Source organism: Cetorhinus maximus, chromosome 5 (assembly GCF_964194155.1).
Source record: "Cetorhinus maximus chromosome 5, sCetMax3.hap1.1, whole genome shotgun sequence".
Lineage (NCBI taxonomy): Eukaryota > Metazoa > Chordata > Chondrichthyes > Lamniformes > Cetorhinidae > Cetorhinus > Cetorhinus maximus.
This window is the reverse complement of record NC_135883.1, coordinates 72,212,868-72,228,410: the sequence shown is the minus strand read 5'-3', so window position 1 is coordinate 72,228,410 and position 15,543 is coordinate 72,212,868. Positions and strand designations below refer to the sequence as shown.

Genomic DNA, 15,543 nt, shown 5'->3' with positions numbered 1-15,543 from the left:
ATAATGGGAGGAGTGGGAAAATCTCACTGCCCAGCAGCTATAAGGGTGAACTCATGGAAACACAGGTTCTCAAGTCACTGTCTGCCTTTTTCACACAGTTCACTTGGTCGAGAGCCTATGGGTCTCATGCACCCAAATTTCCTACAACTTTGGGAGCAGGATGAGAGGATGTGACAAAGGAGCGCTCTCACCACTCAACAGCTGAGCCTCAAGACCAGCAGCAGGCAGCGCCAAAGAGGGAGGCTGCTCAGGAGGCAGTCATCCAGAGAGGGCATCGGAGAAGAAGGTCACTTTACAAGCGGTGTGTGGCATTTCACATGCTGCCATGGACTGGTGCGCCAAGAGATGACCAATGCCCTCTTCCGTCATTCCATTGAGTTCATCAGGTGGAATCATCTGAAGTACGTGATTTAAATTGTATTTTCCGATGGTTCCCAGTGCAGGGCAATTATCCAGAGGAAGTTAGCATTACCTGAGAACTTCCGAGGGGGATTCCCCAGCATATCTGGGGGCTCGGAAGTTACGGCCCAATTATGCACACATGAACAATGTGAAGACAATATATTGTGCAATATTTACGTGACAAAGCGAATTTTGTATAAACACCTGTGTCACATTTGTGCTCTCATAAATTCTTAACTTTTGTTTTCCTACCACTAAGGGCGGAATTTTCCCAGATTTGCACTAAGTGCAATAGCGGGCAGGTAAAACGATGGCTCTCATTTGCCCTCCCACCACCGCCCCACCGTCGCATCACACCGGCCGCCATGTTTAAAAGGCAGCCACCAGCACACCGCTTATCGCTACCAGCTCACCATCACTGCCCAGGAGACGTGGCCAGCAAAGGAAAAAAGACTGTAGCCCCCAGTTTAATGATGCATCCCTCGAGTGACTGCTGGATGCCGTGGAGGCCCGCCAAAATGTGCTCTACCACTGCTCTGGCTGCAGGACAGGTAGCAATGTGGCCAACCCGGCTTGGGAGGCGGTGGCAGCGGTGGTCAGTGCCAACTCCCTTCAGAAGAGGACAACCACCCAGTGCCGCAAGAGGATGAGTGATCTCCTTCGTTCCGCCAGGGTAAGTCACTCTTTTCATCACTCTCAACTCACACACCCATATCCACAGGGCCCTCACTCACTGTCAGTTCAAGGGACATCACCGTTCACTCTCTCACGCATGCCTTCATTGTCCTCAGCCCATCCATGGGATCACTTACCATCCACACATGCCAGGCACATCTATCATCTGGCCCGGCAGGCATCCTGCTTACACTTTCTCCATCTCTATCCATGCAGGACAAGCTGGCACACAACAACAGGGAGAGGTCGCAGACCGGTGGAGGAATGCCTGAAATCAATGCCCTCACAGTCTTTGAAAACAGAGCCATCCAGCTGGCCGGCGATGACTGGGACCGGTCCTGTACTGACGGTGAGGTCGGCGCTGCTCTACCAAGTGAGGATCCAGCAGTGCAACATCCATCAGACAACCATGCTCTGAGTGATGTGTCCTGTTTCACGGGCCACTGCCATGCATTAATTACCTCCCCTTGCTTTCACAGGCACATTTGCCAAACAGCCAACAGAGTCCATGACCCAAAGCCCCCAATCAAGCCCCAAAGAAACCTCTGAAGGGGAATCTGATGGCACCCTCCTAGACGTTCCATCACAGCGCTCACCCACACCCTCCACCAGCGCAGAGAAACACACCTTTTTTAAAAATTCATTCATGGGATGTGGGCGTCACTGGCTGGACCAGCATTTATTGCCCATCCTGAATTGCCCTTGCTCAGAGGGCATTTAAGAGTCAACCACACTGCTGTAGGTCTGGAGTCACATGAAGGCCAGACCAGGTAAGGATGGCAGATTTCCTTCCCCAGAGGACATTAGTCAACCAGATGGGTTTTTACATCAATCAACAATGGTTTCATGGTCATCATTAGACTTTTAATTCCAGTTTTTTATTGAATTGAAATTCCACCATCCACCGTGGCAGGATTCGACCGCGAGTCCCCAGAGCATTACCCTGGGTCTCTAGATTACTAGCCCAGCAATATCAGTGGGTCCTAGCTCTAGAATAGTCACGGGATCACAAACTGGTGAGCACAGTGCACAGTCTGATCTACAGCAGGTGGTGGCAGGGACTTCCTAGGTCCCCAGCGTTCGGAGGGCTGCTGGAGGCTAGGAAACTGTTGAGCCCAAATCAGATGACGAGCCTCTGGACTCGGTCATGTCACAGTTGCTGGAGCTGCAAAGGCAAGCTCGGGAACATCAGGAAGGGATGCCCGCTGCACTCCTCAGATTGCAAGGCACAATGGAGGAGTCCGTCCGTCTTCAGGCTGAGGTGATAGCACCGGCATTGCAACGCACTGAGGTCAACACTGGCAGGATGGCAGCCGCCATGGAGACCTTGGTCCAGGACGTCGCTCTTGCACTGTTGCACGGGCTTAACTCCATCGTTCCATCGCTGATGTCATAGTTGGCCTCCAACAGTGCGTATGCGAGAGGGGTGCTGGGCAGCTTGATCTCACTCCAGCTACCCCTTCTCATCAAGGAGTCAGCCAGGGGCTCTCGGGCACCCATAGGGAGGAGGATCAGGTGCACACCCCAGGGCCATCCATCCAGATGACTCCGGGAGTATCCGACCCATCCGAATCCCCTCTTCCTGTGACCTTCGCAGCTCCAGCTCCATAGGCCGAGGTGGGTGCCACTGCCACACAGCAGGACCCCCAAAGCAGGCTGGGGCCCTCCAAGTCTCGGCCCTCCAGAGGACGCCCGCCAAAGTCATCACAGACAGGGAGTCACAGTCAGCAGGCGGCCTCCACCTCCGCTGTGGATGCCTGGGGAGCACCAAGACAGGCAGGGTTAGGAAAATTAAGGAAAATTAGTTGCACAGCCAGGGCACGGGTGTTAATCACTTGTACATACTGTTCACTATTGTCAATAAACTCCCAAGAATGTCTCCCTGCCTGTGGCTCCTTGTTCTGATGAGCTGTGTTCTTGTCACTTGGATGTGAAACTTTTCTGCACAAGAGAAAAGGCAGGTGTCTCAGTCCAGGGCCTCTTCCCTGTGCTTTGTGCAGCCTTCAGACCACAGTGATGGTCTAGCCTCACACTCCCTGGACACATTACTGATGCCTGCTCATCGGTGGTGCTGGTCATTGCTGCTAGAATGTAATGGGCCGTGCCACATAGTTGTTGCATTCTTTCTGTGTGCTCTGAGGACATTTAAGGTGGGGCTGGCCCCCATCACACCAACATCTGAGACCAGTGATGCTGTGCACCAGCTCCTGAAGGGCTGAGGTGCTGAAGGCAGACACAGCATCAGATGCATCTAAAGTTTCATGGCTGAGTCTCTGAGATGGCCCTGATCATGGAGTGCAAGCGAGCTGCCCTCGACCAGACAGGAGTCAGATATTCTCAGAGGCTATGTGAAGATCTGTGGAGTGTCCTCACTGCATGTTGTCATCATCCTCCTGCAATTGAGCGACTATTAGGGCCTCCACTGCATCTCCATGACAGGAGCATTCTCACAGAGGGTATTCACGCTGTCATAAGCCAGGCTGGAGTCAAATGTTCACAGTTGCAATGTGAGGATCTATGGGGACACCTCACTGCATGTCGTCATCATCCTCCACAAATCTGCCAGTTGTGAGGGCCTCCTGAGCTTGCCTGCCTTATCTAGTCAGTGTGATAGCCTCATCTCCATCATCGTCATCATGAGGATGTCCTCACCCTCATCCTCGCTGCCATCCTCCTCAACCGAGAAGACCTCCAGCTCCTCCATCTCCTCGTCAGCCAGCTCATCTCCCCGTTGCAGCGCCAGGTTGTAAAGGGCACAGCAGACGATGATGATGCGTGACACCCTCTGTGGACTGTATTGCATGGCACCGCCAGACTAGTCCAGGTACCTGAACCGCATCTTCAGCATCTCGATGGTCTGCTCCACCAAGTTGTGAGTTGCAGCATGAGCCTCGTTAGAACGTTGCTCTGCTGTAGCCTGAGGCCGCCACTGGATGTCATCAGCCACAGCCTCTGCTGGTAGCCCTTGTCCCCAAGGAGCCAACCTGCAGCCTTTGTGGACCCTGGAACACTCCAGAGATCTGCGAGCGACTGGGGATGTAGGCGTTGTGCACAATCCCTGGAAACTGTGCGCATACCTGCAGGATGCGTTTCTGGTGGTCACACACCAGCTGCACATTCAGTGAATGGGAGTCCTTGTGGTTGATGTAGTCCACTGAGTGTAGCAATGGAGACCTGAGCACCACACGAGTGCAGTCAGTCGCACCCTGCACCTGTGGGAATCCTGAGATCTGGGTGAATCCATTGGCCCTTGCATCCTGGCTGCCCCGGTCCCGGGAAAAATGCACAAAGTTGTGTGCCCTTGAGAAGATGGCATCCGTGACCTCATGGATGCATTTGTGGGTGGCGGCTTGTGAGATCCCACAGGGGTCACCTGTGGAGTCCTGAAAGGAGCCTCTGGCATAGAAATTGAGTGCCGCGGTCACTTTCACAGACACTGGCAGTGGATGCCTTCCATGTCCCCTTGGCACCAAGTCCTACAGTAAGTGGCAGATGTGAGCGACCAGGTCCCTAGACATGCACAGTCTTCAGCGACTCTGGTTCTCAGTCATCAGCAGGAATGATGGGCGGCATCTACACACTCTGGGTGTCGCTAGGCCCTGACCAGCCATGGCTCACTGTCGCTCCTGGGCAGCGTGTGCGGGAGCCCCTGCTGCCCCTTCTTCATTAGGTTGCTGATCCTGCTTTTGCGCAGCCAGGAGCCTCAGTCACTCTCTCCTCCGTCTTCTGTGATCTCTGTAGGCCATCAGGCATACAGCTAGGTCACAGGATCCATGATCCTGACATGGTCCTCCTGCAGAAAGAAAGAGAGACGTGGTTATCAAGGCTGAACTTAGCACCTTTCCTGGCCCTGTGTGACTGCCCCTTAATGCTTCCCGGAGAGTGCTGGTCACCCCTCGGATGGCCAGAGATGAGTGCGCTGCATGGCTGCCCTGTCAGCCTGTGACATGGGGGACACTGGTCCAAACCAGGATGCTGAGATTTCAAGGGGCTGTGAGCGTCTCCAGCAGTGACTGCTACATGGCCAGTGTTGGCGAGGAGATTGCACAACGTGTGCAGCCGAACTGCTGCGCGGTCCAGTAAAGTGGTCGCAGACTCGCAGTCTGTGCCAGGTTGGTGGGGGATAAGGTCTGGAGGGCTTGGTGGCACATTTGTGCCACCACATTGCTTGCATGGGCAGGCAGACTAGTAGCCCGACCCCTATCATATCACTGTGGCTGCACCTGATCTGTCTCATTTGCAGAGGGTTGGTCAGTTTATACAGGTGCCCCTACTGCATGGCCACTTCCCTATCCTACCCTGTCCCCCCAACTCGATTATTTGTGCACGGGAGCCAACCCCAGGGCAGCATTTGCCCCCAGACAGCACTCCCCAGAAAACAGCCTACAGAGCAACAGGTGACCCTGGCGAGCTGTGGAAAATGATGCTGTTCACTCACCTCAGTTCCTCCAAAATGAAGGCCACCAATTACACATTGCCTGTGTGCTGTTGCGAAGCACAATGACGTGCTTTCCTGCCAACATGGATGGATGATCCAGTGGGGGTCCAGAGCCTGGCAGGATGGCCTTTTAATGGGATGCTGGTGTATTACAATGAGCTCCCCGCCAACCATTGGCGGGAAATGTGGCCCGCCGTTGGCGGGCTGAGCAGACAATTGCGACCTGCCTCCCCAAAGTCGTTAACCAGATCGCGCCATATTGTCCGTGTGTGCCACCTATTACTCCCGCTGCCAACAGGCACGGAAAATTCTGCCCTATGTCTTGCTATGAACCCGACAGCAGCTGAGGTGGAGGCAAGCTGTTGAATGTGATGGTCCATTGCCTGCTATGATTTTCGACTGCATCCTCTGGAGGTCTGGGGCCTTGAGGGCTCTGTCCTACTGGGGGTGTCCTGCATGCGTGCAGGGGCAATCTCCTCGGGAACACCTGCTGGAGACAATGGCAGAGAGTAAGATGAGAGGTTACTCACTCTGGGGTGTTCTGAGAGGAAGCTTCCAACAGGCTTCATGTGACTGTGACCAGGGGCCCCTCATCAACTTGAAGCTCAGTGGGGGACCTGATCTCCAACACTCCTCCGAGTGTCTGGGACCTCAGCTGTCACAACCTCTCTCAGCTGCTGGACTGTGTCTGTACTGTGCTCACCAGAATGTGACCCCAATTCTAAATTTCATCCCACCATGACCCAGGTGGGTGTACCTGAGCTGTTAGTGGGTGCGGAAGAGGAAGGCGCAGAATGCATCCTCTGGGTCACTGGTGGCATTGTGCCCAGAGGTTGAGTCTTTGGTGTCCTGGAGTGTCTGAGGCCTGGGATCTGGATTGTGGGCACCTGTATAGGAGAACAAAAAGAAACATATTAAGCTTCCACAGAGTCTATGAGCACAGCACGATGCCTCGTGTGATCCTGAGTGCCCATTATAGCAGTGCCAGGTTGGATGTATTCTCACTCTGCGGCCTTGTCACTCCAGCTTCCTCGTTACCCAGCAATCTGGAGGGTTTCTTCCTCAGCAGGGGTGGGAACCTTGAGATCAGGCACTCCTCTGCCCGTCTTTGCCTTTTCCTTTAGATTATGGGTCTGCTTGTCCTGCAGGAGAAGGTAGATTTAGCGACTTGACAAATGTCAACTGACCCCCTTGTTTGCATGTAACCCCATCACACCTACTGGTCTGTCAATGTGCTAGTTTGTAACCAACCGCTCACTCAAGGCAAACTATCACTGACTTTGGCTTCAAGTGCCAAGTGGTCCTGAGGCTGATCACACATTCACCCACCTAGCCCAGCTTCACACTTGCACAAATATAGCCTGATGTTTGTATGAGAGACAATCCCATGCCACTATGCCACTTACCCAGGCGATCAAAGGAGGTCATTGACACTTTTCCAGCACTGCAACTATGATCTTGGGCAGACCCCAAGTTTGCTAACCTCCTCGGAGATCTCCATCTAGTCCACCTTAGGGAGGGACTCCCATTGCCATTGCTGAGGAAGAGCACCTCCTGCCGTTCCTTGATGGCCTCGAGGAGAAATCTGAAATATTGAGCCAGTCTATGTTTTTGCTCTGACATTTCAAATTATACTTGTAAAGGTATTGGACGTGATGAGGGTGGGGGTGGGGGGGGGGGCGGGGTTGGTGGGTGGTGGTCCCAGGACAGTAGATTTTAATGAGGGGGAAGTGATGGGGGGTAAGTTTGGGAGGGGGCACTGAGGTTTATGTATGCTTGCAAAGCAAATTGACCAGACTACAGAATGAACAGAGGTGAACATGGAACCTATGGCCTTGAAGCAGAGCCTCCATGCTTGCCCAGGTGGCTCTTTTATAGCCTGCTCGAACCTGCTGAACTGTCAGCTGATGGGGGATCCTCCAATGGAAAACTTGCCTTCGCCACACATTTGCAGGTATTTCATGCGCCTGCTGCCGCCCCTTTAAATTTTCATATGAATTGCGTGGGCACCAGCTCCGGACACAAAAGCAGAAGTGACACCCTCTCCAGGTCCCACCATCACTGATTAAGCTCTGCCCTCTATATTCTTTTCTTAATGGCAACCAGGACTGTTCATAGTACATCTAGCGTGGTCTAACCAAAGTTCTAAACAAGCTTAGTATAACTTGTTTGCTTGATCTATCCCTCCAAATGTATTGCTGAGTTATGGCCTTACATTAACTTGTGTTGCTACTTTTAGTGATTTGTGTATCTGTACTCCGATATCCCTCTGTTCTTGTACCTCACTTCAACACTTACTTTCCAAGGAGTATGTGGCCTCCTTATTCTTCCTACCAAAATGTGTGAATTCACACAACTATATTGAAGTTCATTTGCTAATTATATGCCAATTCTGCTATGTATTCCTTTATTTTGTTGCAGTCCCCTGTATGAACTATACCCTGAATTCAATGTCAGTGGCACATTGTGAAATTGTTCTTCCGCTTCCCGAGTTCACATTGTATGTGTAAATGTAAACAACACCAATTCTTGTGGAACACCACATCCCACCATTTGTCAACCAGAGGAACTCTTACCCTGTTTTTTATTTTGTAGCTAGCTTGCTGTCATTCTGCTACTTAATCCTTGAGTCCCCTGAGTTATAAGAATGCTGTGTGGTACCTTATCAAAGACTTTTTGGGAATCCAAATGTATTGTGTCTAGTGAATTACCCTTATCTATCTTTTCTTTCACTTCTTCAAAGAATTCATTAAGGTTGGTCAAAAATGACCTTCCTTTTTGGAATCGGTGCTGACTACTCTTTATTGTACTTTCCATTGCTGGATATTTTTCTATTGCATACTTGACCAAGAACTCCATTATTTTCCCTATCACCAATGTTAGGCTACTTGGTTTATTGCTCCCTGGGCATGCTCGATATCCTTTTATATGTAGGAATCACATTAACTGTCTACTAGTCCTCTAATACTACTTCCTCTCCTACAGTCACTTCAAACCATTTCAATGATGGACAAGTTCCCCTTTCATTGCCTCAATTAGTTTCTCCCCCCATTTTTAAGTCAATCACATCCATGTATCTCTATGTCTGCTCCGCCTACTGTATTAAAGGAAATGGGACAACTTCAGAGCATTGACTACATTTTCCTCATCCTGCCAAACTGAGACCAAGGTGCAGCATTCTCTTTCAGGTATTTGAGGACTGGGTGAGATGGAGCTTCTCAGGAACATCAAGGGGTGGTGAAGGGCAAAAAAGAGATTAAACCCATTCAGCAAGTGTCCTAGTACTCCATGTGCCCAGGATATCAATAGAAGCAGGCACTTATAAAAAAAAGCCCTCTTTACTGTACCAGCTTGACTGTTTAACAGATAAAATTACATGAAACTCTACAGATGAGTTTTGCAATTGGGATTATTTAAAAAATGAATTGGCCTAAAACTAAATTAATTACCTGCAGCCCTTGCAGGGCGATTAATAATTTCTGCTACTTATCTTTACACTATACATCCTGTTTAATATTAGCTTTGTCAGTTAAAAATATTTAAGTGCATTTATAATTTGAGCTAATTTAACTTAATGTCTACTTTAAAAAATAGATCTGTTTTAGCACTATCGCTAAGGTAACATTATCAGCTGCAGGCAGAATGACAAATCTCTCCAGTGGTTTAAATGAGCCATGAAGTGAGCCTATTAAAGATGATCTTGCAACATTTTGCTGTTTTTTCTTGCCTGCTTCTCTTTGGATCACTCTAATCTTTCCAGAGAGAAGCAGGTGGACCATGCAAACAGCTTCATCAGGATAGCAGACTTCTCCATGGTGCAAGCTGTCATCGAATGCACACACATTGCTTTGCGAGCGCCCCATGTAGATTCAGAGATCTACTGCAACCTCAAAAAGCTCTGTCCCTCAGTGTCCAACTGGTATGTGACTCTACTCAACATATCGTGCTTATCAATGCCTGGTATCCTGGCAGCAATCATGATGCTGTTATTCTGCATCAATCTGCTATACCATCAGCATTTGAACCACCATGAGAGACCAGAGGCTAGCTATTAGGTAACAAGTACTAAGCATTGTCCACATGGCAATGACTGCCACACAATACTTACACATTGGCAGAATGCATAAAGTGAGAGCCATGCTGCCACATGAAATGCCATTCAGCAGACCATTGGGGTCCTTCAGCATTCCTTCCATTGCACCAGGGCCTCCTGCACAACCTCACCCCCGCCCCCCACCCCCCAAGGGCCACCCTTGCCACCAGGTGTATGACAAGCAGCTCCAGAGGAGGAGGAGAAGGAGGAGAAAGCAAAGAGACAACTAACATATCCCCTTTCCAGGTGTACTGTCCATGATCAGCTCAATCAATGTGGTGCCAGTTTACAGACCCCAAAATCCCCATTCAACAACAGTTCCACACCTTACCTTCCCTCTGTTACTGACCATCATAACACCTTTTTGGACATAATGCTGATATAAAAGCCACCACAAAACAAACATTCAAAACCAACTTTATCAAACAAACCATCTAAAAATCTCCAAAAGTCAACAAATCACCTTTGTGCATTCCCTTAGTGCCTGTCTTCTGTGTGCCTTTGCCTAGTCGAGTGCTCTTTCACAGTACGACACCAGTAGCTGCAGCATGGCTGGTGGAAGACTGGTCATATTCAGTGGAGGAGACTATACACTTTTGAATTGCAAGATCTCATCGTGGTGACAGCAGTCTGGTCTAGCTGAATAACAGGCAACAGCATGGAGCCACTGTCACTCCCCTGGGGTAACACCTCGGTAATCCTAGTAATCTGTTGGAGAGCAGACAGCAAGACTGCAGTGAAACTCTGCAAGAGCCTTTGAGCACTATGATCTGAAGCAATAATAGCAGCAATCTGAATCTGTATGGCAGCAAGCTGAGCTTGTGTGACTTCAGTGTGAATTTCCACTGCAGCACTCAGATGTTGGGTGACTTCTGCCTTTCTTTATTGGAAGGTAAGATATTGCCATCAGATGTTGCATTATGATTGGGTGTGTGAGCATTTCTGTTATGATTGCTTTGTCTTGGGATTTGTTAGCTTCTTATTCTAGAAGGATCTCACTGGAATCAATGGTCTGTCCTCAAAAAACATTTATTTACATGCTAACTATTTACAAAGGTTAAATAGGATGAACACATAGCTAGAGCAGCCCCCCTGAGATGCTACTCAGACACCCTCTCTCAGTGGGTAACATCACTGTGACATAACTTCTTTTACACATGCTCAGTATGCTCTTATTAGGATTAATCCTTTTCTCTACAGCGTCCTCTTGGAGTTGGTCACCACTTCCACACCAGAAAGGATGGGCTCCAAGCTCTGCAAGGCTGATGACAAATTGTTCCATGCTTCTTGACGGTGACTGCAGGTTTTCTTCAGGCCTACCAATGCTGCAAGCATATCTGTGTGCATGCCCATCAGGTTTTACTGTACGCCACCTCTCTGAAGTCTTCATCTGAGTCCTCTGTAACCAAACTGGTGTGTGACCTTGCCCTCCGTGGAGCTGGAACCTGTGTTCCCCTTGCTCCCTGCCCTGGCTGCATCCCACTCCTGCCCAGTGCCCCGCAACCTGGGATCACTGCCTCTAAGCTGTCCTTTAAAATACAGTATTGTTAGTGTCTGATCTAGGGGCTGCGTGTGTGAAAATAAATGATGACGTTTATTCATCATCAGTATCTTCTTCCTCTTCCTCTTCTTGTTCCTGCACCACTGTCTGGCCAGGTTTCAGTTCTTGGGTTCCGAGAGAAGAAAGGCACCCTCACATAATTTGCATCACTGCAAGCCTCACACACACCTCACACTGCTGGCTTTTCAACCATGGCAGCCACATCACCCAAACTCATCGCACCATGTTCACTGACATGCTCCCTCTCTCCTGTAGGACAAGGTGGTATATAACCGCTGGCAGCAGAAGCTAACTGGTGGGTGACAGGCATGGTTGCAGGTCTTCACCCAGAGGAGAGGGGGGAAAAGCAAGAGCTGCATCCTTAAACCATCTGCAGCTTGGGAAACAGAAGAGTTTGTAGGTTGATGATGAAGTGGGATGTGAGAAGGTGGATTAGGTATAAGCGTATTACCATCTATAACAGTTTCCACCCCACCGCTGGCCATGGCCTCAGTGATGACGAGCACTGTCTCCTCCATCGTGTACCCACCAGTTACCTGCTGCTGCCTGTGTCCTGCAAGAGAGAGAGAAGTGTGTCTGTGAGTGCGGTGCAATGTATTTGGGTGATATGGCTGTCATGGTTGAATAGTTGATGGTGTGAGGTGTGTGTTTGAGACTTGCAGTAGTTGAGAAGTATGTAAGGGTGATGTGAGGTGATGAATATGAAGTATGCGCTATGGTTAATAGAGATTTCTGGAAAGTGAGTGAAGAGGGGTGGTGAATGAGCAGTGTGTGAGGCTGCTGGTTCAGTTGTAAGGATGTAGCATTTAAAGATGCATTCACTGACATTATTCACTTGTCTGAGGTCACTAAACATTTTTCAGCACTGGCTCCAGGTCCTGATGGCCAGATTGCTGGCATTGACTGTGGGAACTATCTCCTCACACTGCCTTTGCAGTGTTTGTCTGGGAATCCTCCTGGTGCCCTGTTAATACAGGATCTCTCCCCTTCTCTCTGCCTCCTTCAACAAGGCCTCCAGTGTCACGTTGGAGAACTTGGGAGCCCGATCTCTGCCCTGTCTTCTTCTCCAGGTCAAATTCACTCTTAGGGCAGAATTTGGAGGTCATTGGGCAGGCGGGTTGGGCAAGCCTGGGAGTGGGCTGGGAAATGGCTTGCTGCCTGCGATCGGCCCTGACCACGATTTCACACTGGCTGGCCAATTAACAGCCACCTAGAGTGAAACATGCACTGAAAGGCTCAGCGCTGCCGGGGTGGGGACGGGAGGAGGTCGAGCGCTGAAGTCAGTGCGGGTACAGGGGGAACACAGAATGAAAGCTCCCCGAAGGCAGAGAGCTGCCTCAGGAAGCTGAAGAATGTAAAAGCATCAAATAAAGATTTTTAAATGCAGATAAAAACGTCCACACATCGGACTCACTCACTTAAACATATAGATTATAAAAGTTCTGCCCAAATATTTGTATTTTTTAAAATTAATATCGGAAACCTCATCCCGCCCTTGGATGAAGTTTGCTCAAAAAGGAAAATGCCGCCTGGCCAATTCGCCCGCCTGCCAACAAGAACGTTGGACAGGCAGCAAAAAATCCAGGTCAATTAATACATTAATGGCCTCAATAGGCCTCTTAATTGTTGGCAGTGTGCTGCCAACTCTGCCACGTGCCCGCCGACCGAAATATCACACGAGTGCGCGATGACGTCGGGACGCTCACCCAACGTCATCGCAGGCAATTTTGCGGGTGTGTGCCCACCTGCGGGGTGTAAACTTAGAATGATTTCCAGCACCAGCTCCTGTCAAAGTGCACCTCCCCTTTAAAAGGTGCAGACTGGCTTTAAGTAGTGCAGGCTAGCTTGAACTCATGCTAACTTCTCATGATTTTGTGTCCCCTGTTGAGTCATGTAGCCACTCTGCAGCGTGTATGGTGCTGGCTGCCTGCAGTGATCATTGGAATGAACATGCAGCACAAAGTTTGAATTCTGCCCGCATCAGAAGCAACAGGCACGGGTTAATCACACATCACCATTCCTGACTCGTTTTCGAGCTTTATCTAATTTTGTGGACAGTGAATCATTACTGAGAGGAAAGGCAAATCACCTCTGTTGTTCCAAAGGCCACTAATACCAATTCTCTGTAGTTTAAAAGGATGGTGTACTTGGTCATTTATGCATGGGATTACACACAAAGTAATGGTTTTTAAGCAATAGACACTTGAGGTAATTTTTGAGAGTCAGCTTTGGAGGAACTCGCTGGCACATCAATTCTGGATTTTTGTGACCTCCAATGTTTTAACGCTTATCTTTACTTTTTGGGTTTTTTTTTGAAAAAAATTATCTTGGATAGAAAATGTCTCCATTGTGTCCGTGTTAAAATTTTCAGGATTGTATTAAAAAAAGGGTCAGTAAAGATCATCTGGTGTACAGAGCATGACCTATCTGAGTACAGTGTAACTTCGGCACACCATTGTCACCATTCCTCCCCTCCCCACTCTCACACACCATGCAATCTCATGGAAGAACCCCTGACTTGTCCTGAGAGTTTATGCAAATGAACAGGCCTTGCAATCTCCAGTGAGGTTAGCTCATTTGTGTGATAGCTGAAAGGTTTACTGTTTTCCCGGTTCCAAGTGAAATTATGTGTGACTTTTTTTTTGACGGCTGATGACTTCTAGAAAGAATGAAAATAAGAATTGTTTCCACTAATCTTGTGCTGCTATTAAGGATCAGACGAAACCCTTTCCCATGAAAGTGTATTTATTTTTAAAGAGTGACATATATCACAATCGGTTGCTTTTTAAGAAAAAATAAATGATTTCCACTCTCTATCATTAATGTCTGTAAGTATCCTCAGTGCCAAATTGTTTACCATCTCCAATTTTTACATTAAACGGAAATCCACCTCCTCCACTTGTTTTAGTTATTTATATCCCTATCCTTTACATCCTATACCACTTCAATGATAACTACTAAAGCTGTGACCCACATGTATCTCAACAGTGGCTCCCTTCACTAGAATAGAATTTACTGCTTTTAATTGGAAACATTTGAGCTAGGAAATTCTAACACCTATAGCAATACCTAGAACACAGAATAGCTAGCTGGTAGTAGCTTTTCATTGTGTAGTATCTACAGTGTCTCAGTTTTGTCTCTCAACTTCTCAGCCTTGACTCCAGGGAAACTCCTGTGCTGCAACAACTTTACTTCTCTGCTTCCTAAATTTCTGTGAGCTTTGTCAGATTATATAATGTAAAATAAATAGGATCTGATTTTAAAATGCAGACTGAAATACATCACTTTGCTTAAAAGCTATATTCAGTTTTGAATGCTTTGTGTGTACTTCTACAGGACGTCGATTAATGCAATATACTTTTACGAATAGGGAATTGTGAAGAAATTTCTTTACCCAGAGGATGGTGAGAATGTGGAGCTCACTAACAAAGGAAGTGGCTGAGATGAACAGTATAGATGCATTTAAGGGGAACCTGGATAAACAAATGAGGAAAGAAGGGATAAGAAGATTATAATGATAGAATTGGACTAGGAAGGGTGGGAGGAGGCTTGGCTGGAGCATAAACACCAGTAGTGACTGGGTGGTCGAATGGCCTGTTTCAGTGTTGTATATTCCTTGGAATTCTATGTTTTGTGTACTTACCTATATTTATTAGAAAATAAAGTGTTTAGTAATAAAATATGTAAGGTTTCAGCTGTATGAAAATAATACATCTTCAGATTTTATCATTAGAAGTACTAAGGTCTAACATTCATCTTTCATTATTAAAAAATGGATTAACTGATCATTTATCTCATTGCTTTTTATGGTACATTGCTCTGTACAAATTGGTTTTACATTTTCCTACTTTACAGCACTGACTACTCTTCAGAAGAATTATTTGACTGTGAACTGCTTAGGATGCCTTTTTGTCAAAGGTGCTATGCAAATGCAAGTTATTCTTTCTTTCTTTCATTAAGTGATTTTTTTTCTTATTTTAGCATAGGATATCCAGTAGTGTCTTTAGGTTTTGAATTCAAAAGTTACATTTGCTACAAAATTAAATTAAGGAAACAAAAAGACGTTCAGAAACAGAATGAGTTCTTCGTGCAACTTCTTCGGCAGGCCTTATCTTCAGAACAACAACTACAAACAAGGCAGGACCGGAGTTTGGAAGAAGGTATTTGAAACAGATATCTCATTCCTCATTGCTGTTTTTCTTTGATAGTATCTTAATCATTGCCATATAACATGCCAGGTGCCAGGTACCATATCCAAGAAGAATAATATAACCATCGCCCCTTGATGTTCAATGGCATTACCATCACTGAATCCCCCACCATCAACATCCTGGGGGTTACCATTGACCAGAAACTGAACTGGACTAGCCATAT

The 15,543-nt window shown here is 47.8% G+C and overlaps 1 protein-coding gene across 3 annotated transcripts in view; it reads left to right on the top strand.

The window, feature by feature from the left end:
• The window catches only part of LOC144680721 (macoilin-like), a 207,830-nt gene that overhangs the window by 130,371 nt on the left and 61,916 nt on the right, over positions 1 to 15,543 (top strand). For all 3 annotated transcript variants that reach the window (XM_078541996.1, XM_078541997.1, XM_078541998.1), the window contains one exon: positions 15,151 to 15,329. In XM_078541996.1, the coding sequence (XP_078398122.1) occupies positions 15,151 to 15,329 (179 nt within the window). The remainder of the gene's footprint in view (positions 1 to 15,150; positions 15,330 to 15,543) is intronic.